The 22,284-nt window shown below is 47.1% G+C and overlaps 2 protein-coding genes across 4 annotated transcripts in view; one reads left to right on the top strand and one right to left on the bottom strand.

The window, feature by feature from the left end:
• Positions 1-9,315, bottom strand: part of LOC130391754 (neuroendocrine convertase 1-like) — a 93,618-nt gene extending 84,303 nt beyond the window's left edge. The window contains exons 1-2 of the mRNA XM_056602012.1: positions 9,022-9,315; positions 5,911-6,087 (exon numbers count right to left, since the gene is read on the bottom strand). Coding sequence (XP_056457987.1) covers positions 5,911-6,081 — 171 coding nt within the window. The 5' untranslated portion in view covers positions 6,082-6,087; positions 9,022-9,315. The remainder of the gene's footprint in view (positions 1-5,910; positions 6,088-9,021) is intronic.
• Positions 9,235-22,284, top strand: part of mms22l (MMS22-like, DNA repair protein) — a 23,782-nt gene continuing 10,732 nt past the window's right edge. The window contains exons 1-15 of one of the 3 annotated variants that reach the window (XM_056602992.1): positions 9,235-9,427; positions 9,765-9,948; positions 10,775-10,900; positions 11,384-11,436; positions 11,904-11,991; positions 12,447-12,624; positions 12,796-12,889; positions 13,400-13,530; positions 14,230-14,343; positions 14,612-14,788; positions 15,137-15,199; positions 15,295-15,414; positions 15,767-16,002; positions 19,459-19,675; positions 20,084-20,373. In XM_056602992.1, the coding sequence (XP_056458967.1) occupies positions 9,776-9,948; positions 10,775-10,900; positions 11,384-11,436; positions 11,904-11,991; positions 12,447-12,624; positions 12,796-12,889; positions 13,400-13,530; positions 14,230-14,343; positions 14,612-14,788; positions 15,137-15,199; positions 15,295-15,414; positions 15,767-16,002; positions 19,459-19,675; positions 20,084-20,373 (2,060 nt within the window). In that variant the 5' untranslated portion in view covers positions 9,235-9,427; positions 9,765-9,775. Of the gene's footprint in view, positions 9,428-9,745; positions 9,949-10,774; positions 10,901-11,383; positions 11,437-11,903; positions 11,992-12,446; positions 12,625-12,795; positions 12,890-13,399; positions 13,531-14,229; positions 14,344-14,611; positions 14,789-15,136; positions 15,200-15,294; positions 15,415-15,766; positions 16,003-19,458; positions 19,676-20,083; positions 20,374-22,284 lie in introns of all 3 variants that reach the window. The other 2 variants (XM_056602993.1, XM_056602991.1) reach the window with 2 other exon arrangements.

Raw genomic sequence — 22,284 nt, 5'->3', positions numbered from 1 at the left:
TAGCATGTTTGTGTTACTCCTGCAACATCCCTATGCTTCTTTATCCCCTTCTCTCCCCCCCTCTTTCTCGCTCTCTCTCCATTTCAATATTGAAGAGAGTTTTATTAAGGGCCGGACTCGGGGGTGCTGAGGCGCTCTCAGTAATTTTCCTACAAAGTGCTTTAATCCATCACACGGCCAACATGTGGCCTTTGCAGCCATACATCATCTCAGCCCAGAGAGAGAGAGAGGGGTAGGCAGGGAGAGAGAGAGAGAGTGAGGGTGGAGGAGAGAGAAACGGAGAGTTGCGGGAGGGAGGAGACGTTGCTCACCTCCTTCTCTCACCCGTCCGCCGTCTATTCCCCCCCACCCTAACACACACACACACACACACACACACACACACACACACACACACACACACACACACACACACACACACACACACACACACACACACACACACACACACACACACACACACACACACACACACACGAGGTAGATACAACTTCTGTATCCCTCTATCTTTCTCCCTCTCTCTAAAATGAGGCCAAGTTAAAAAGGAAGGTGGTCTACTAGTCGAGGAATGGGCTGGAGGGAGGTGAACAGGGAGTAATGGGGGGGGGGGGGGGATTGATGGAGTGGAAAAAATGAGGATGAAAAATGGAGAAAATGAATGAAATTTGAGGAAAAAAAAAGTCTGACTAGCATGAGTGTGTGTGCGTGCACATGCTTGCGTGTGGGTGTGTGTATGTGAATGTGAGTGTGAGTGTGAGTGTGTGTGTGTTTGTGAGCTCGTGCTTGCATCAAACTGTTTCATAAGAGTGCACGAATGAATGAATGAATGAATGAATGTACACCCAAAGGGTGTGTCCGCGTGCATGTGGAGTACAAGGAGATACAGAGAGTATAAATAACGTAAGGGGGGACGATGGGGGTCTGGTGAGTAGGGGGGGGGGGGGGGGGGGGCGCCTCTCTCTTTGCCGGCACTGGCCTCCATATTGCCGCTCTCAATCCTCCACACGGCGTGGCTCTGGGCTGAACTCTGCTCAGCGCTGAACTCTGGGGCCCCCGACTAATGGGATGGGCCCTACATTCTCAACCATTAGACGATTGCTGTCCCTTCCACCTCTCATGTGCCCTGCAATGGAGAGAGACAGTGACAGAGATAGAGCAAGAGAGAGAGACATGGACAGAGAGAAATAGAGAGAGAGAACGAGAAAGAGAGATGTGGACAAAGAGAAAGAGTGAGTGAGAGAGAACGAGAAACGTGGACAGAGAAAAAGAGAAGAGATGGAGAAAGAGAGAGAGGGAGCAATAAAAACAGGAGAAGCACAATAATGGACAGGGAAAGATAGATAATAATAGAATAGAGATTGAAGAGAGCATGAGAGAGAGAGAAAGCAAGAGAGAGAGACAAGGGCAGAGTGAGAGACAGAAAGAGATATGGAAAAAGAGATAGACACACAGTGAGAGAAAGAGAGCGAGAGCGATACGATGGAAACCTTTGTACACACCACAGGTACTGATCAGGATGGCCCACGATGGGGCCATCCCGACGATGCTGAAAGACACCACCACCCGCACTAGCCGGGGGAAACAAGACATGAGCCAGTCCCAAGACGATACAGAAAGACACCAGTGCCCGGGCAGAGATGGGACCTCATATATACCGGACCCAGGCCCTCCGATTGTCAGGACTGTGATCTCCCTGCCTCCATTAGGTCTACACCTGCTCTGTTCCACTGGAAAGGAAAGAAAATAAATATTAAACACAGAAAAATAACCAATAAAAATAAATACATACACCTGGGGTGTGTGTGTGCGTTGAGGCTGGTGGGGTGGGGGGACGGCACAGAGCGGATTGGAGAGATTGGATCTCGATAAGCTGATAGCATGTCCGCAGACAGCGTGCCAAGCTGTGCCGGGGTAATGTTATGCTAATCATATGGTAATCATATGGTAATCTGCCGGCGGTATTCCACACTCGCTGGAAGGAAGGGAATTCTGGGAGGCCTTTCACCATTGGTTGGAGACTAGGGACTTCCTGGTCTTGGAAATAAATAGACAAATAGGTAAATAAATAAGCTAGCGCTGCGCACATGTACACAGACCCATATGCAGATGCCCGGGCAGAAAATATCCAGCCACCCTCCTGAGACTAGAGGCTTTGACCTCTGCAAAAACTCTATGAACCAATTATAGACTATGCTGCCAATAATCCCATCGTACAAACGGTTACTACACACACAACCAGGCAGTGATACCTTTTAACCAAGAGGATATGCAAAACAATAATATTGAAACACACACACACGCATATATATAAACACATACAACCATACACAGTATATACATATATTACACCCACAAAACGATTGTACTTAAGAAACAGTAAGTCAGCTACAGTGCATATTATACAAGCCTTTAATATTGAATCGTTTCTGTGTGATAAGGATTTACTGTGTGTTGCTCCACAACACACAGACAAAAAAAGGAAATGGCGGCCATAATCTGCCTAGTCACAAGAAGACCTCTAACCTCCCTCTTTCTTTCTTCCTCTCTCTGTCCCTCTCCTCTTTTCCAATGTCTGAGAGCCCGGGATTGGTTACGCGGTTCGACTTGCAGAGCCGTGCGATCTACCCTGAATTTTGATGCATTCACTTGGCATCCACCATGCAGTCCTTCCCCTCAAACGCCCCTCTCTGCCATAGGTTGATTTGATGCGTTTGTATGCATTCCTCTTGTTGGGTTTCATAGCACAATGCCCTGTGCCTGTTGGCAGGACATCCAGCTGCAGAGAGCGGATGGCTTGCCATGACAATGCCCTCCAGATGAGAACCCTCTTTTAAAGACAAACACAACCGCTGGCCCACTATCAGCGGCTCTCTCTCCAGACCTTGGTGCCCGGACCATGGGGGTCTCAGTTTAAGCTGTGGAGTCGTACGTATTGACTGTATAAGGAAAAGAAAATGGGGGGGGGGGGAGGAGGCTTTGTTGTTTCAGAGAACCAAGCGGGGCCCACCTGCGATGCAAAAGCAATGTCTCACTCCTAGGAAACAGCCCCCATCATATGGAGACATCCATTCAGGGAAGGGGCGGGAGTGGTGTGGAGGCTTCAGAGAGGGATGGATGGATGGATGTAGGATGAGGGGAGAGGTAGGAAGGGAGGGAGGGAGGCTTGTTTTGTTACATCTTGTTGTTTTTACAGTTTGGAATGAATATGTCAAGGCCGCACAACGGGAAAGCCGCGATGACATTTTCCTGGATGCTGAGCGTTGGAAATCAAAGAGGCCGCCAATATGTTGACTGGTAGCGTGGAGACATTTGATTCCCCTTCCACTCGTACGATATTACCGCCGGAAACGCCAGCAGACATCACTATCCTACAATCCTCCCGAGTTGGCATTGGCATGTCAGACTACCTACTTCGGCTCACCGTTTGCAGAACAAATACAAATAAACACTCACAGAATACACCGAATAAACGCAAATACAAGACAAAATAAAAGTGAACCCATGCCGAAGTCTGGCCTACTGCTACTTGAGAGGCTACGTGTAATTTTTCTGTGTGTGAAGTGTGGGGCGCAAATCACCTTTGACACAATTAAATTGGCTTGGATTTAACAAAGGCAATTTAACGTCACTGACATTTAACATCAGCCGCCAGCGACCGACAGCCGGGAGAGGCCAGTCAGCGTTTCTCACTCAGATTATAGCCGTGTGCTTGGTAGTGGTGGTGGTGGTGGAGGAAAGAGAGGTGCTGGTGGTGGTGACAGTGGTGATAGTGGTGGTGGTGGTGGTGGTGAGAGTTCTGGTAGTGGTGGGGGAGGCGATCAGGGAGGTGATGGTGGAGGTTATGGTGGTGGTGGTGCCAGTGCTGGTCAGAAACCAGACTGTATAGTATAGCATCAACAACGGGACATGCTCAAGGGCTGAGGGTGGACGGACTGTCAAACGTGTCTTCTAGTTCATCACAGACTGGTTCAACCCTAATAGTTTTAACAGACCTTTACACCACAGAAACAACGTTTACATGAACAATAAAGTAAAGGCGGTGGTGGAAGACTTGGTGTTGGCGTTTTAGAAATATATAAACCATGTGACCAACAGGATAGTGGCAACAAAACGACTTCCACAATATAAATACTGTGGGTTGATAGAGGACGAATTTGTCACACGAGTAAATACATTGTGACCGTGGTGACCGCTCAAACTCATTTAGTCTGGATCACACAATAACTCCAAGATTGGATCACCCAGGCGATATAGTGTTGCATATAAGGACCGGGTCTATAACAGGGGAGAAGGTAGGGGGGGGGGGGGGGGGGGGGGGGGGTGTAGGGGTGTGTGTGTGTAGGGGTGTGTGTGTGTGTGTGTGTGTGTGTGTGTGTGTGTGTGTGTGTGTGTGTGTGTGTGTGTGTGTGTGTGTGTGTGTAAAAGGGATAGAAACAAAGCAAGAGACAGAGAGACAGATAGAGGGACAGAGAGAGACAGAGAAGAGAGAGCGACAGAGAGAGAGAGAGAGATACAAGAAGAACAGAGCAAGCGAGCGAGCGAGGGGTGGGGGGTGGGCTGTGGAGGTGGGGTTGGGGTGTACTGTCCAATAAACTGCTGATAAAGGTCAAATAGATGTTTTATTCATGAGCCAGGCAGCAGCGGCAGGGCCAAGGTTGAGATGTGCATACGGCCCCTCCCCTCCCCCCCTAACCGAACCCACTCCTTCTGCCCCCATCCCTCCCCATCCCTCCCCCACCGTCCCCTGAGCCGCTGCTGCACCACGCCTGACACCATGGCCATTGGCACTTCAGCCAACGCTTATCAATAACATATCAATACACACTTTATACACACACACACACACACACACACACACACACACACACCAATAACCCGAGACCATTAAACCTTGAAGCCCACTCCTACCATTGTCTGAGGAATTCTGAGAGGCACAAACACAATGATGACATTTACATTCTGCAATACAAAACGAATTTGGGACGACTAAAGTGTTTGCTTTCGAAAAAGAACCTTGAACAATATTTGATCACGGTTTTTAGAAACTCTCTTAGCTATCGCTACTCAGCCCGCTGCATCATCACAGCGAGAGTGTGTGTGTCTCGCGGCAGCCCATTTGCATGCTGCGAGCGTACCTGTCTCACTCACTCACTGGCCGGCTAGCTCCGTCTTCCCGACTTAATCAAATATCCCATTTCTTAACAAGCCACCGTAATGGTTAGTTAGCCTCCAAGTCCATATTATCTCTCGGAGAAAAAAATCTACCGTGTTTAATGTGGAGACCTACTAAAATGATAGCGCTGGGTTTTTATAGTAGCCGGCTATCATGTTTAGAACCCCACATTCCCAGCTAACCCCTTTTAAGCTTATTTAAGAAACAATTCAACACTTCCACCTGACGGCAGAGATATTTCCTTGGGAATCCTTTTATAATAGATGGCAGCCTCAACAGTAAAATACCCAGGTACCTTAAGAGGTTATATCATATTTAGTGCTTTAGCAAATAGTTAACAACAATGGCATACTTGACAGCTTGAAATGAAAGCAAATAGTAAGAAAGGAGCCCATCATCTCCAGATATTCAGCTGTAGGATATTTTTCATACGGGAATTTCTCACTGGAATACAACAACCCCCCGGTTGGCAATAAAAAATGTGTGGGTGTGTATGTATGCGTGTGTGTGTAAGTGTCTACGTGAGGGAGGTCTTCTGTATGTGTCTTTGATCAAATATGAAATATTCAGAAACGCTGCTGTAATTTGATGAAAGTCAGATATCCCTCGAAAAGGGAAATAGAAGTCAGCACTTTTGTAGCTCTTGACAAAAATTCCTCAGTAAACGGATTAAAAGAATGTAAATTGCGAACCCATAGGTGGAGGTAATAACGGCGGTTTAAAAACATGGGACTGACCCGTGATATGAACTCAAGTCCGTGCTGCTCGGCCAGGTCCCTTGCTGCTCTGACGCCTCCGTCCATTTCCACAGCATAAAATACAGGCCGGTTGGTCCCACGCTGCCCCTCTGTGGCCACGAGCTGCAACTGCAGCATGCAGATAAACTGCATCACAATGGCGTTGAACATGAGCGCCTTAAAAAAGAGAGAAAAAAAAGAGAAACTGTGGTTTAGAAAAGGTCATAGGATGGCTAGTGCACTTTAATATATGTTTGAATGAGGTCGTAGGAATAGTAGTGTGTTGGGTTAGTGAAGAACTAATAGGGCATTTCATATAACCTTTCAATTTCCAATTGTATGTGTGTGTGTAAGTTCACATTTCTATTAATCAATACTTTTCATGATGTTTGCGGTAGCCTACCTTCTGATGTCTGCTAGATATGTAAATCCTACCTTTTACCTACATGTGTTTTAATGCAGTACTGTTTATACAGAAGCCTCTTAGGGTTGTATGACAGATGCTGGCCGATCCGCAAGCAACTACTCTATGGTACATTAGGCATAACATCCCCTCCACAATGGCTGCCACCTACGGCCGTGGAGCCTCCCACCTGTAGCTAAACACAGTGAACGTCCGCAGGATCTCTTTCACCCCAATGCAATAAAAGTTAGTGTGTTGGCATCAAGGGCCCCCAAGTGAGACAACATGCAAACTCTCTCCAGCTCCCAGCCCACACATTTAATCTCCTGGCCTTTATGCAAATGCTGCACATCTAAAAAAAAATGAAAGAAAAAAAAACACACTCACACACACATGCACATATACACACACACACACAGAATGGAAAACAGAAGCACTGTCACTTTGAGAACTAACTTCTATCTCTATGCAAAAACGGCACTTTAGCTTGATATTTTCAAGCAGTATAATGTGTCCCTTGAGGGATAAATTCAACACCGCCGATGAGGCATAAGTTCCATTGATGTACTGTATCTATATTTTTCTCTCTTTTTTTTTTCCCACAATAATAAAATGGTCAAAGGGCCTCTCCCCCACCCCCGCCCACCCCAACCCTCCCGCTGAACAACAGCTAACAACGCTGTCTGACCACGGTTTAAAGTCCACAACATCATTCAGCTCCAATCTCCCGGGCCGCCCTGAATGAAATCGATAACCTTCACTAGGGGACAGAGGGCCAGTCAATCCCTTTGAGGCCCGCGGGGGTGGTGGTGGTGGTAGGGGTGAGGGGTGGGGGGGCGGGGGCTGCAACACCCACTCAGTGAACAGGCCCCCAGGCGGCTGCTAGGCTGGGAGGGAGGGGGGGAGAGAAAAAGGGAGGAGAGCGGGGGGGGGGGGGGGGGGGGGGGGAGAAAGGGAAAGGAGGGTGGGAAATAGAGATAAAAAAAGAAGAGAAAGAGACAGAAAGAGGCATTGAAAGACAAGAGACAGACAGACATGAGACATGGAGGTGGGGGGGTGGTGGGGTGCGGCGGCGATGATGAGGCATGGCGGAGCGTGGAGTGCGGGAGAGCACCGCATTGAGCGATGCCAAGGCCCCGGGGCCCGCTGGGACGCTGATAAAGTACCTGGACATTTTTATAGACAAACTACTTATTTCCGTCCTCATATCGCTTGGGAAGACTGATAACTTTATATTCCTCTCAGGCTGTGGAATGAAAGGGCTAAAGGAGGGGTAGCAGGGGGGGGGGCTTTCAGGAGTTTAATTGATCAAGCAAGAGCCACACGTTTTTTTTCCTTTTTTTGCTCTTTCTCCTCAGGAGATAAAAGTGACTAGGGCCTCTATTTGGGAAATTGTGGAGATCTTTTTTAGAGAATGGACCCAGTGAGAAAAAGGGAATGTAAGTCATTATGCAAACCCATTATGAGAATTTAAGGGTAGCTACTTTATGAAAAAGACCGTTAATGGTGGGATTGTAACGTGATTTTCAGAGGTCAAACCATATAGGTCAGAGAAGGGAATGGGTGAGTGTAATTTTACTGCAGACACTATCAATATTGATGTCATAGAATAAAGCTATTTTTTTTATAGCTAATACTAAAATAAACAGTTCCACACATTGTTTTAAAATCCGGTTTTAGACTAATCCATGAAATAAAATGTGTATTATTATGTGTCAAAAGCTTCTGAATTGACGCATTCGAGACCCATTCGATTGATATATGGCCATGTTACCTACACACATCAAGCGCCTGACACAAGGTAGGTATACTTTCTTAATGCTAGGCTATATAATCAACACTCTGGAATGCGTAGCCTGTAGGAATAGCCCTATACATGACTGTGTGTATAGCTCACACATGTCAGTGGTTCCCCATGCATATGCCACTTAATTGCTAACCACGATCCCGGCCGACAAATGGATATATATATATATTTTTTTTTACTTCTAATCTTTGTCCAGTAATACAAATGAATCGCTATGCACGGCTGGAAGCGATGCTGTGGAGAATACAAGGCAACGGGCGGGGGTTGAAAAACAGGTTCAAATGACACTTTCTTTCATGTAGCCTACAGTGCCTTGCAAGATCCGAATGGATGTGTAGCGTAGGAGAAACCCGTTTACCTGTGCATGTCCAGTCGAAAGGAAAAGGTGCTTCTTGAAGATGGACTAGCTCCCAGTTTACACCATTAATACAGCCTGACGCCGGATCGTAAAGAAATAGCTCCCTCGGCGCTCCATTTTTTTCTCGTCTAGCAATAAAAAGGCAAATTAAAACGCAAATAAGTAAATGCATAGACCTTATCAAACATAGCCTACATTTAAACAATCCGAGCGGACCTAACATGAGCTATTGCCCTAATGCAGAGGAGAATATCCTTCGGGTGTCGGAAGGGATTTTGAAAAGATGTGAGAATGCATTAGAATTCAAGAAATGGTGTGATGGCGAGAAAGACTGTCTGTCGGCGGAGACGGATCTGCATATGGAAATTAGGCTTAACAACAGCGTACAGTTGTTGTCAACTTATGGAGTCATTTTTGAATAGGCGGAAAAGAAAGGGACATTCGTGTAGTTACATTTTGCGATACGAAACAAGGAGAAACATGGTAAACACGCACACGTTGCGTTATATTGGCTGAGCCTGAGAGGTGGTAACAAATACATACGGGAACGTTGCTTCTTGACTTTTAGCTGTTGAATGACACACTGATAACATATCTAAAGCGACAACAGTCGTGTTTGTTAATTGCGTAACTGCAATAACACTTTACATTGTTGGCATTATCCCACATTAAGTAAACACATTAACACATTTGCAACCAGTGCGTGCTAAATGAGAGCAAGGCACCGCGAATCAGCCCCAAACGGCCACGCCCTCCCCTCAACTTAGGACCAATCGCCGAGCACGTCGCACGCACGGCCAATGACGCGCATGTGTGGACTGAACGCGGGAGAGAATGAACACACAGTATGGGAAGAAGCGGACGTGTTGTTCTTAGAGTTATCAATTTAATCGACACGGAGTATCAAACTGACATAATAAGTAGAAGGGGTTTCAACGATTGCATATCGGTATGTGCTCGTGTTATTTTGCATGTCGGTGTCTGTCGATCTGCCCTCAGCTAGCTTTAATGCAACTTCTTATCGTCAATGTTTACTAAATGGTAACCTTCACTGTTAGACTAACGTTAGTTATTTCAGACATTAAAGGTGGCCTACTCTATAATTTGTCCATATCAAGTCTGAATGTCTGGTGTCTTCATTGTGTTTCATTATCCGGCACAAAGAGAACCACGTCAGATCATGTCTAATATGTCGAGTGTTGATTGTTGAGTCAGCTGGTGTTTTTTTATCTACCTTTTTTATCTTACATGTTCCACAATTCACCAGGCCAAATAAAACTCCACAGCGAGCGACGACATGACGGAGGACTTCAGCCAATCGCTCACTCCTCCCGTGTCCCCCTCCGCATCGGACGGCCTCTGTGAGCTGTCCCGGTCCCGACCGCCCTGCTTCTGCTGCGCCTCTGCTCGGGACGGCCCGGGTCAGTCCCTGTCGTTAGAGGGGTACATGATGAACGGCATCATGAAGCGGTAAAGTTGATTTGTCGAAGTGACTTTCAGAAGTAGCTCTCATTTCATCTACAGTTGAATTTATAGTTTCAACTGAATCATTGTGGTGACAAGGTACATGCTATACTGTTTTAGCTGTATCCACGTCATGAAGTATTTAGTGCAGTGCTGCATTCAACAGTTGTAGTGTAGTACATAGTATTGAATGAGTAATTATCACATTTCATTTGTGATCCTACCAACAACATGTTCCTTCTGACAGCCCCTCCCTCTTGTATATCCATCAACACAGGAGTTTGGATAACTTGGTGTCAGGCAATAGCTTACCGTTTTAGCAAGAGCTTGAAAGCACAAATATTGCAAAAGTAATCCCTTACCTCTTTCCAAATGAAAAAATAGTTACTGATGTAACCATGGAATCAATTTGTATCGGAAGGTTGTTCAATAACATTCAAAGGGTCAACCAAAGAAATACGGAGGTGGTCTTTTGAACGGTGCTGTAGGTATGATTTGATAGTAGTGAAGGAAGAAAGCGGAAAAACAGCAACATTTTGAAAATAAACACCCTCCGTCTAGGAAGCAATGCGCTGATTGGTCAGAAATAAACCAGAAACTGTCTCAAATTGAAATGGTCTCACACAGAGGCAGGCACGCAGTCAACCAGAACTGATATTGTCACAGAACATTTCACTCACAAACAGCTGACAGCTGTCCTCTCCAACAAATTACACTGTGATTACAGCTCTTCAATTTTAACTACAGCACCTTTTTAAGTCCCAACCAAGTCGTGGTCAGATCCCGCAGTCTTGGCGTGAGCATCACTCCCATGGCTGACCCCTCTTCACAGGCTGCTGCTGCGTCTGGACCCGGCCCCTGCGGACTACGAGGCAGATACCGTAGAGATCTTCGGCTTCCCCTGGACCACGGAAACGGCCCTGGTGGAATCCACCAAGATGCTCTTTGGTCTCCTGCGGTGAGAAAATATATATACTTCTTTAGTTGCAATGTCTACAATGTTGGTTAACTTTGGTGGTAGATACATGGTCAATACACTTTCAGTTGAATACATCAAGGAATTTAAAATACATAAAATACATAAAAAAACAAATACATATATATATATATATATATTACACTGCATTTGTTGCCCCCCGTCCCTGAAAATCGTTTTCAAGGGATCAATAACGTCTCATCTTATTTGATGTAATCTAATCTATCATTAGCTGATTTATTGCTGGCGCTATTGACATTGCAAAAGTAATAGCTCTGTTTCTCTTCTAAATGAATTACCAAAAAACTAAAAGCATGGTAATGGCCCGAAAAAAGTCTGAATTGACAAGTCTTTTAAAATGGAGTCAGCGTGTGGAGGGAGAAGGCGAGGAGGGGGTGTAAAGCATTGCTCATTCCTGGTGATGATGTCACTGCGTGGTTTCACTTTCTCTTTGTTCTATTCCAGTCAAAGGCTGTTGCGGCTGGAGGCCCTGGTCCAGGCCAGTTCCCATGACTTTGGTGAGCCTCCACACACGGTCCGTAGTCATGCAAACCTGGGCTGTCTGACAGCCTTTATATTTCCATACTGTCCAGCAGCTGATACGCTACCCACGCGGTGCTATCCGACGGTGCTTTCCAGCAGAACAATCCAAGTCATTTGCATGTCAGTCAAATGAACAGTGAACTTATTAAAAAAAAATGGCTTCATGTTGTGCCGGTATTAATGGCTTGTGCCAGTACTTTAACCTACACATCTAGTCACAATTTCCACAAATTTTGTCTTTCTTCTCTTCATATCTCCATTCATCAATTCAAATGTTGCCATCTCCTTCACCTGTTTATTACTGACAAAACGAGTTCCAAGTGGCCCATTCTCAGTAATTGCAATGTTGTGTAACCACTCTTAATATAACAGGGACAGTTTGAAAGGACCTGTGTGAAACGCTCAACTGGTATTGTGTAATATTGTGCGTATGTGTGGGCAGGTCAGGCTGGCAACCTCCACTATGAAGCGGAGGAGCTCAGACAACATTGTGTGTTGTTCCTCCAATATGTCAAGGTCTTTCTGCACAGGTAATTGACCACACATTGTAAAACACTGACCTGCCATGTATGTTATTACTAGATCTGTTACTCTATGTATTATGTAGTTCCATCCATTGGCGTGGCAATTATGATATCAATCTGAACATATGTATACACATTGGATTGGCTGGTACACAAGTGGTTTCAGACTTAGTATATCTTTATTTACTCCTAGGAAGCCATACAATGTAATTAATAATACATCTTAAATAATAATAATAATGGTTCAATATCTGTTTGACATTCAAGATGCAGGAATTAAATGTTTACAACAACCTTTTTTTCACACTCTTGAGTTTCGTAATGTATTGTGTGTGTGTGTGCGTGTTTGCGTGTGTGTGTGTGTGTGTGTGTCTTGTTTGTTGTATTCGATGCATGCGTTCAACCGTGCCCCAGGATTTCCCTGAATCGTTGATCTGACATGTGCGTGGGGGTCCATGCAGGTACCTGGAGGTGTCCAGCAGTCTGGAGGAGGGCCCCACCCACCCCTACGAGGGTCAGGAGGCCCAGCTGCCGTCGGCTCTCCTGGAGGAGCTGTTTGGACTAACTCTACTCATAGGGCGCCTCAAAGACCTGCCAGCCAACCTGCAGAGTGCCTTCACCATGCAGAACCAGGGGAAGGTAGCGCCACATGGCCCCTCGCTAAACTCTACTGTTGTTGTCGTTGCTGCCGTTGCTGCTTCTCCTTTAAAACACTTCATTGTGATCCACACTGCATCTCCATTTGATTATGAAGGATGATTATGAAATGTGTGTTTCTAATGTAAAACCTCTGTTTGTTGAAACCCCCAGATCTTTCCTCCTGCTTGGCATTTGCTTCATCTGCATCTGGACATCCACTGGTCTGTGCTGGAGGTCCTTCACATCCTCGGGCAAAAGATGCGAGGTACTACCCTGGATCAAACACTACTCATTTGAATTGAAAAATATATTAAGATTGGTAACTACCGTAGTTAGTCGATTTTCCAGTATAATACCAACAATTAAAGGAGCGGTAGGCCAAATTTCTGAAAAAGGATCTAGTTACTCTGTATATCCAATATTGTGCAACATAAACACAATTCTACGAGTGATTTATGACCAATAATAATAATCAATAACCAATAAGGGCTAGTTTTGTATCTATCAATAAGGAAGTTTCTCTACAAAGTCAAGTTCCTGGTTGCCTTTTTTTTCCCAGCTACGCTGAACTGCACATGCATGATTAAAAATCATGTGGTGGGAGAGTTGGGAGACGTTTTATTTTGGTTAAGCGGAATTTCATCCAAATCCTGCCTACTCTCCGTTTCAAATGTATTATTTTTTTAATTCACTGGGTATGTTGTTTGCGAACAGCTTACCAACCAAAGTCTTCTTTACTTATTTGCATGTGATTCTTCCTTGCTACACCTCCAAGGCCAGGTAGTGTACGCCCACCAGTTTGTGAACCTGACTGGGGAGAACCTGACTGACAGCAGCCTGTTTGAGGCTCACTTGTGCAGTCTGCTGTGTGACCTCGCTGGCCTGGCCATGGGCAAGTACAGCAAGGTAGGGAGGCCCGCCACCCCTCATTAGGCCCCCCCACACACACACACTGATCCAGAAGCACCGATGATACGGAGCGTATGATGAAACCTAGTCTCTCAAATCATTAATCTTTAGATGAATATATAAAAGTTTGATGGCAGTCGAGCTAAAGTCTTTCGCTGCGTATTTGTTTCTACCAATTATGTTGCTGGGAGCGGAGATCTGTAGGTGTGTAATTGGTGAACACAAACTCGGCCAGTAGTAGTGAACCGTATAAAAAAAGAAAATGTGTCTGTAAAGATTTCAAATCCACACCGTTTAGACAGGCTATTGTAAAAAATACACTTATTAAAATCCCCTTTTGACTTTTTTATCCCAGCAGGCAAATTAATTTTCCTCCATAGAATATAGAAACTGTAAAACAAGGTGTAACTCAGCCGCTTACACTTTTGGTTTCCGCTAAGATGTTCTGCTGTAACATCGTAGGAATGCTGGATCAGAAGTTCTGCTATAACAAAGTAGTACTGCTGGATCCCAGATTAGATAATACCCAACGGTTGGAAATGACTGAAAAAAGAAAATACACAACTGATGTTGATTTCTCATCCAAATTGAGATGCATTCAATGATTGCCGTCAGTCTATAATACCTGGATGCAGTTGGTCCAGTGTGAAAAACATGGCCCAGGGTTTGAACCGTCGCTTTGCGCTTGTTTTGCAGGTGAGGCCAACAGAGGCCTTGGCTAGCGACCATTACCTGTGCACCTGCACAAAAGAGCTGTGGCTCCTCATCATGCAGCTGCTGGGTCACAGGAGTAAAGCTTTACACACGCAGGTGAGCCAAAACAACGTTAAGTGACCACACACACACACCACACACACACACACACACGCACACACACAGAGACAGAGAGACATACACACACACACACACACACACACACACACACACACACACACACACACACACACACACACACACACACACACACACACACACACACACACACACAGACAGAGTGTCCTCCCGTGTTAACTGTGCCATGTCATACATGCATCATTCGTGCTCTAAACATGGTCCCGTGTGTTTTATTCTCCATCAGTCATTCTGGAGCTACATTAACCAGCTGCTGCAGCCCCTGGTGGAAGGCAGGCCCCCCGCGGAGCAGTACGCTGGGCTGCCAAGCCTCTGCAAAGACCCGCTCGGCTTCACATGGTGGCTGGTCACTCACCTGGCAGAGCTGGCCCAGTACGGCCGCAACGGCGTACTGCAGAGCAAGGTACTGGGAGGACGGACGTGGTTGTGTTTCAATGCCCAGCGTTGATTACAAGAAAGAGTTTTCTGCTCCCTTTGCACCGAGAAGTCTTGGGTATTCTGTCTCTCCAAATGATGGATTGTAACATTTGGCCATCAACTATTAAGGTGTATATATCTTGGCTGTTTGTTTAACTTTAGTAATTTGGCTCCAATACATACTGTTTTGTTGAGAGTCTATCCATCTATCTTTATCTATTTCTATCTGTCTTTCTCTATCTTTCTCTCTTCTATCAAAACAATTGTGTAACCCTGTTTGTTAATATTTTAACACCCATTTATTTTTTTATATTTCTATATTCTCAACTCACAGCAGCAACTTGAAGCTAACTGGAGTTTTGTTGAGGACCTCCTCAAGACCACATGCAGCCCCAGGGTGAGAAAACGCGTGTTACTGTGTCACCACACCCAGCCCAAAGTAACTGGCTTGCATTCTAAACACTTGTTCTCACGCTCCCTCTGGACCCACAGGCCCCTTTAGCGGAGGAGCAGGTCCGCATGCACGTGCACTGCTGCCTGAGCCTGTGTCTGCTGTGGGAGCCGAGCACCGCGGCCGTCTCCACGCTGTGGGACTACTACAGCAGGAACCTGGTGAGGCAAACCCCCACGACGCCAACTCTTACATACAGGTTCCAATGAGGGGTTCTGCTAACCGTGTTCGTCTTATTTTGCTGTTTTCTGTCGCTGCATTGTAAGAGAAACAAGAAATTGCAAGCAACGATAAAAAATAAATAAAACAGATTCATTTTTTAGTGAACCAAATGAGCTGGTATAATTGGTTTAGTGAGGCATATCATGATTTACCAAGATTTCCTTTGCCATGGTGTAACAATAATTATTCACATTTGTTTGGCATATTAATGATTTGCTATTGGCTTGAGGGCTGAAAAAAAAAAATATCAAAGGCGAGTGTGTTTTTAAAACATGTTCCACCCATTCGCAGAGCGCCTCCTTCAGCGTGCCCTGGCTGGGGGTGTCGGGTCTGGGCAGCGTGTGCAGGACGCCCCTGGCTCTGATGGAGCAGGCCCGGGGCTGCTGCTCCCCTGGCCCGCTGCGCTCCCCGGGACACACCCAGCTGTACCGCTCGGCCACCTCCTTCCATATCTTCCTCAGGGTGCTGTACCTCTGCCTGGCCCAGGACAGTGAGAGTGGCGCCCCCCGCAGGCAGATGAAGGGAAGGTGAGCACAGTGAGCGAGACTTGGCAGGGTTTTGTTGGCTATTGGTGTGTGTGTGTGTGTGTGTGTGTGTGTGTGTGTGTGTGTGTGTGTGTGTGTGTGTGTGTGTGTGTGTGTGTGTGTGTGTGTGTGTGTGTGTGTGTGTGTGTGTGTGTGTGTGTGTGTGTGTTGAATCATATATCATCATTGAATCATGGGTCGTTGAATCATAGTCAGGCAATATAGAAAAAATAAGGTAGTTCAGTTAATTTCCTACCCTGGTATACACTGTGCCTATACTGTGTTTTATGCTTTATATCAGTATTCTAATAAATCCAGCCTCGAGGAATGATGGCAGGGACTCAATGATTGTTTATCAAACACTTTAATTTGTTGCAATTCCAACTTGGAAGATTTTGCAAGTCCGCCTCATTTGTGAGCATGCACGCTCTTGGTGGATCTGCGTGTGTGCACTCGCCAGTGTTTGTGTACGTGCCAGGTGGGCCGCAGTCTCCCAGTGTCTTTGATATTTGTTCAGGCCCCCTGGTGGAGCAGGTGCCTTAGGAGTCAACCACCTGCTCTTCAACTCAGACAGGAGCCAAGAACCACCCTACTGACATGCACTACACATGGGCACACGTACACTGATTCAGACACACACACACACACACACACACACACACACACACACACACACACACACACACACACACACACACACACACACACACACACACACACACACACACACACACACACACACACACACACACACAGATCATAACCAGTGCACCTGCTCCCAGGCCAGTTGAAAGGGTTTGGGTTATTTTTCTTTAGTGTTTGCCTGATTGTGTGTGTGTGTGTGTGTGTGTGTGTGTGTGTGTGTGTGTGTGTGTGTGTGTGTGTGTCTTCAGTGCACAAATGGAAGAAAGCAAAGATTACACACTCTGATGGTGCGCGTCAGAACCGGGCCGAGGGGCAATCCCACATCCCCGGCCCCCACGGCTGGGTGCCAGGGCCAGGCAGCCGCTGCTAAGCCCACCTAATGACTTCCCTCTGTCTGGAACGTGCTCGGCGGCTCCGCAGACACGGAGGCTAATTAGCTAACGAGCGCGGCGGTTAATTCGCCTTAACGAAGCCGCGATGGTTTCCAGCACAGATAGGGGGAGGGGGGAGGGTGGGTGGGTGGGCGGCTGAGTAGCCGGGTGGGGGGGGGGGGGGGGTTGTAGTGGGTGGTAGGCACTGGCAACCACCATACTGGGCTGGGATGGGTCCAGGACACCCATGCTCAATCCCCTAACCCCCTCTCCCCTCTCCTGGAGTGGGGGGGGGGGGGGGGGGGGGGGTTGTGGCAGAGTGCACCGTGGCCAGCGGTTTCGGCAGAGTTCCCATTTCCCGGTCGGGCTCAGCGGAACTGTGGCGGCGGCGGCGGCGGCCATGTTAATGAGGTGGACTGGGAGCATGTTGATCTCCTGACACTGGGAGTTAACAGCATCTGCTGCCTGCGGAAAGAAAGCTGTCAGGGATCAACGGACAGACAGACAGACAGAAGGATAAGCCGGGAGATGTTGGGCCAAGGGAGACTGAGGCTAGCCTCTGGAGACCACACAGATATTCACGTTTTGTGTTCAGCAACGGATATCAGCCTGGCCTCGGCTCGGCAGCAATTGATTTCCAAAGTATGGGCGCGGCCTAGCGTGGATCGACAAACACCAGTCAATCGCAGAGACGCTCTTTCTTTTCGCCTTTGCGCGAATCCTTGCAAGAGTATGCAAAGACATATTCTGTATAACTTCAGTGCTGATTTCTGGTAATCTTTTAACATCATTATTCAGTCTCTAACGGTTGAAAACAGTTTTGATCGCCGTAGATTGCTACACCGGCCATTATTACATTTTTCGGGGCGCAGAATGCGGCACTGCTTGTTCGTCATGAATTGGAACGACCTCCCCCGAGCACTGATTGGTCCCATCATGCCGTCCCTGAGCAATGATTGGTCCTCACATTTTCAAAATTTGTAAAAAGGCTTACCTTGTTATTTAGGCCAGATTTATCTGCAGAGGGAACCAGAATGTGACCTCTTGAGAATGGGTATAGCCTCACAACCCGAGACTCGAATGGGGCCTCTGCCTCTGCCTCTCCGAGCACTGTTCCCGACCAGCCTCTCTGTGTTTGGCAGTGTTTGTGTTCATCGAAGCACATTCCTCCTCTCTGCTTGGCCCCTGAATGCGAGCTGGCCCACCTCTGCCCTCGCAGGCCCTTGAAGGTTCGGCTGAGCCGTTTCTTGCTGTTGTTCTTAACCCTGTCTCGCTCCGTACAGCTATCTCTCTCAACTTTTTTTCATTTATTTTATTATTACTGTGGTATCGGTTGCACCGCCTTCAAGCCGGCCTTCTCAGGTTGTTCTCTGTTGTGTTTTGACCTGGGTGCAGCATCACACACACACCTGCCCACCCACACATCACAACACACATACACAACCAAACACACACATATCTTTGTTTTGGGGAGAGGGACCCTCAAGCCTGCCGGGAGAGCAAACCACAAGGAAGGTGTGTGTCTGTGTGTGTGTGTGGGTATTGATCTCTCTGGTGTTTGCAGTAAATTGGGTTGGCTGTAGAGAGAGTAACCAAGCACCCACTGTGGTGTGCCTGAGTGTCTCTGACATTTAACATGATCTTTAAAGGCATTTCTCCACGGTGCCCGCAAGATCTAACGGCGTGCTGGGTGGTTCTCGCTCTATCACTCTCTCGCTCTATCACTCTGTGCTCCCTATACACACACACACACACACACACACACACACACACACACACACACACACACACACACACACACACACACACACACACACACACACACACACACACACACACACACACACACACACACACACACACACACACACACACTCACTCCCCCCTTCAGGGGCAGTAGGAGATGGTGGTGGGATTGGGTGGGTGGAGATCAGTAAGTCAGCATTTCTAGTCAACGAGTGAAAATATCACCTCCAGAAGAAAGAAAAAAGTATTTTGAGGTGGAAGGAAGACAAAAAGGTAAAGGCAACGGAGAAAAGCAACGTTTAAACCATTGGGTTGCTTTAAATGGGCACTTGGCAGCTAACGTTAGTGCAGTAAACTTTGGCTTCAATGGAACAGTGAGCCCCACACCTCCAGGGCTCCAGAGTCTCTGCATGAAGGCCTTATCTGGGCTGCCATCCATCAAGCTACTTGATTGCTTCATTCATTTTTTAAAGTCTAAAGTGCTACAAGAACAGGCGGGATCCAATGCCCTCATATACAGGCCAGTATCATTATCAACCTCTCGTAGTTCATTATGTTCATGAAACAAAACGCTGTCGTTCTGAGAAGGCCCTAGCATAACCTGTTGTCAGACACATCTAGCACTCCACCCCCTCCGTCTCTCCGTCCCTCCTTTGTAACCCCTTCCCTCCTCCACCCTTCTCCACTCCTCCACCAGAATCTACTCCAAGTTCTCGGCTAAGAAGATGCAGGATCTGAGTGAGGCGGGCCTGATGAACTTCCTGCTGCTGTTCATGGTGGTGGGACGGCAGGTGGAGCTTGAGGACGTGGCGGGCCGGGCCTGCGAGCTGCTGGGACACCTGCCCGCCTCCTGCCCCCCCGGGCGCCGGGCGCTGGTCTGGAGGGGGCAGCTGGCTCTGCTCCTGCTGTTCCAGGTCAGCTGGACCACATGATATAGGGAAACATAAACCCTCTGTTTTGGTTTATTGATGAGTTATTCCAAAGATTATGAAGCAAAATGTGCAGTATTTGTGTAGGTAGTTGGTGTGTTGTGTTCATAACATTTCTTAACGGTTATCTGTGATAATGTTCAGTGGCGCACTGTGATACTCAAATCAACACTTTTCCTTGAAATTACAATATGAATACAAATGTATTAATGTATGCAAAAACAAAAGGATCTTATCCTAATCGGCGCTATCTTACATCATTTTTATATTTCAATACATTTTATTGCCACGCAAAGAAAAATAAAATCTGTTTAATGGTAGACAAAGACAACATAACAGTGTGTTTGTGTTCTATCAACATAATTAGTTGTGAATAATCCTTTTTTGTTCCAGGAGAGGGGTCTCGACGTGGGGGCGCAGGCGGGCTGGTTAGCCTCCTCCTTCAACGAGACGGCCAAAGAGTTCTACGACAAGACCACGGAGGCCTCTCGCAGGCTGGCCCTCTGGGGGCCCCTGGGCTCCTACCTGGTGGGCGTGGCCGAGGTCTTCGAGACCAGCGCCTGCCTCGGCCTGTCGCAAGAGAAGCTGCTAAACGAGGGCTTTGATTGGCTGCTGCCGGCCTGCCGCCAGTCGGAGCTCCACTCAGCCCTGGGCTTCCTGCAGATCGTGCTGTCCCAGCTCAGGTACCACCCGACTAGATTAGCATACACTGGCCTTCAACGTTTCAATGAGGTCTCCCTCAATGTGGGTGTTTGCTGTTCAGGACGGGTTTTACGGTTTACAATCTGTGTTGAGATCTACATATAAAACAATGTTTCTGGAGACGGACTAACAAGGCTTCTGTAAAGATGACATCTCTCATTACAGCAAACAGCTTAGTTATCCACCCCAGAACCGAGGTTCCACTTACCACCGACAATGACAGGATTGTGGAAGGTTTTCCTTTTCTGTCTGTCTGTGTGTGTGTGTGTGTGTGTGTGTGTGTGTGTGTGTGTGTGTGTGTGTGTGTGTGTGTGTGTGTGTGTGTGTGTGTGTGTGTGTGTGTGTGTGTGTGTGTGTGTGTGTGTGTGTGTGTGTGTGTACTGGAAAGATCCTCTGTTCGGCATTGTGGCCCTTGTACGTCTCTGGGGCCCCTGTGGCCCCCAGGTCACCTGTGCCAGGTGCTGGCAGAGCCCTGAGTAGAGTTACAGGCTCGGGGGACCCCCGCGGACCCCGGCGTCGCCGCGGGGACGACGCTGTGTTTTCGACTCGGCGGGGGTTCAAGCGGAGGCCAGCGGTGTGCGTTACGCACGCGACCCCGTCTGTCAAAGGTCAGGAGCTGCGGCTCACTCGAGTGCCCGCTAGTCGGTGTAGGGTGTGGAGGAGGCCCTCACAGACACCACAGGACGCTGGACGCCATCTGTCTGGTGGCACTGTAGGGTGGAGGGTGTGGATCTAAATACTAAATACTGTATGCATACTATATTGTGAGTTCAATATAGTATGTGAATACTGTGAGTATAGTGCATAGTGTGAGTATAGTGCATAGTGTGAGTATAGTGTATAGTGTGTGTTTAGTGTGAGTATAGTGTATAGTGTGAGTATAGTGTATAGTGTGAGTAAAGTGTGTTTAGTGTGAGTATAGTGTATAGTGTTTAGTGTGAGTATAGTTGGATCCACAAGCCCTTATGACAGACGATTGGGAGGCATCGGTAAATCTAAGATGAATCTGATCCGGATACATCCCCTCTGAACCCCCTATGTTCATGGTCCGTTGGGTTCAAAATGATTCAGTGGCTTACTGAGTACTCCACAATGACTGGAAAATGACTCATTGTCAGTCAGTGATTCAGTTCGGTGTGTGCAGAGGTGTTGCATGACAAAAATATGCATCAGACTTATGGATTAATTATATGCACAGCTGTGTCTAGAGACAAATGACAACAATCGGCCGCCGATAACATGTTATTTTGGCTCCAATCCAACATTTGCTTACAGAATCCCATGTTCCGAACATCAGGGTGTTCCCTTGGAACACATTGTACAGAGAGTTAATTTACCTGGGGTGCTTGAAATAATCGGGGATTTGTTGAATAGTGACGTTATATGCACTAGAATACAATCATTGTGGTCTTTGAAAAAGTTTGATTTCACACACAGCGATTCATAAAGAGCTATGATTACTTCTCTTAACCTTCCCTCCCATCAGCACACACACACACACACACACACACACACACACACACACACACACACACACACACACACACACACACACGCACACACGGCTATACATGCGTGTTACAAATGAAACGCATACCTAGATGTTCACTCTTGTTCCAGCCGTATCCAGTTAGCTCTCGTCAATTCCCAAACTTCCCAGCTCATGTCTCAGTGTCGGAGAGGCCACACATTTGCACATTAATGGCCGAAGGAAATGGAGAGGAAGTAGGGTGATAGCCCCACACGGTGTGTGTCTCTCTGTGGCCCTGGCCTGGACCACAATGACCCATTTAATGATAATAAAGCCCCCTACACCACCCCCCACCCCCCCCACCCCTCTCTCTTCCCAATTTGTCCCGCCGCATTAAAGCTAATTCCTCGACCTGGCGATA

Source organism: Gadus chalcogrammus, chromosome 11 (genome assembly GCF_026213295.1).
Source record: "Gadus chalcogrammus isolate NIFS_2021 chromosome 11, NIFS_Gcha_1.0, whole genome shotgun sequence".
Lineage (NCBI taxonomy): Eukaryota > Metazoa > Chordata > Actinopteri > Gadiformes > Gadidae > Gadus > Gadus chalcogrammus.
Note: the sequence above shows the minus strand (reverse complement) of the source record. Positions and strands in the feature narration are given on the sequence as shown.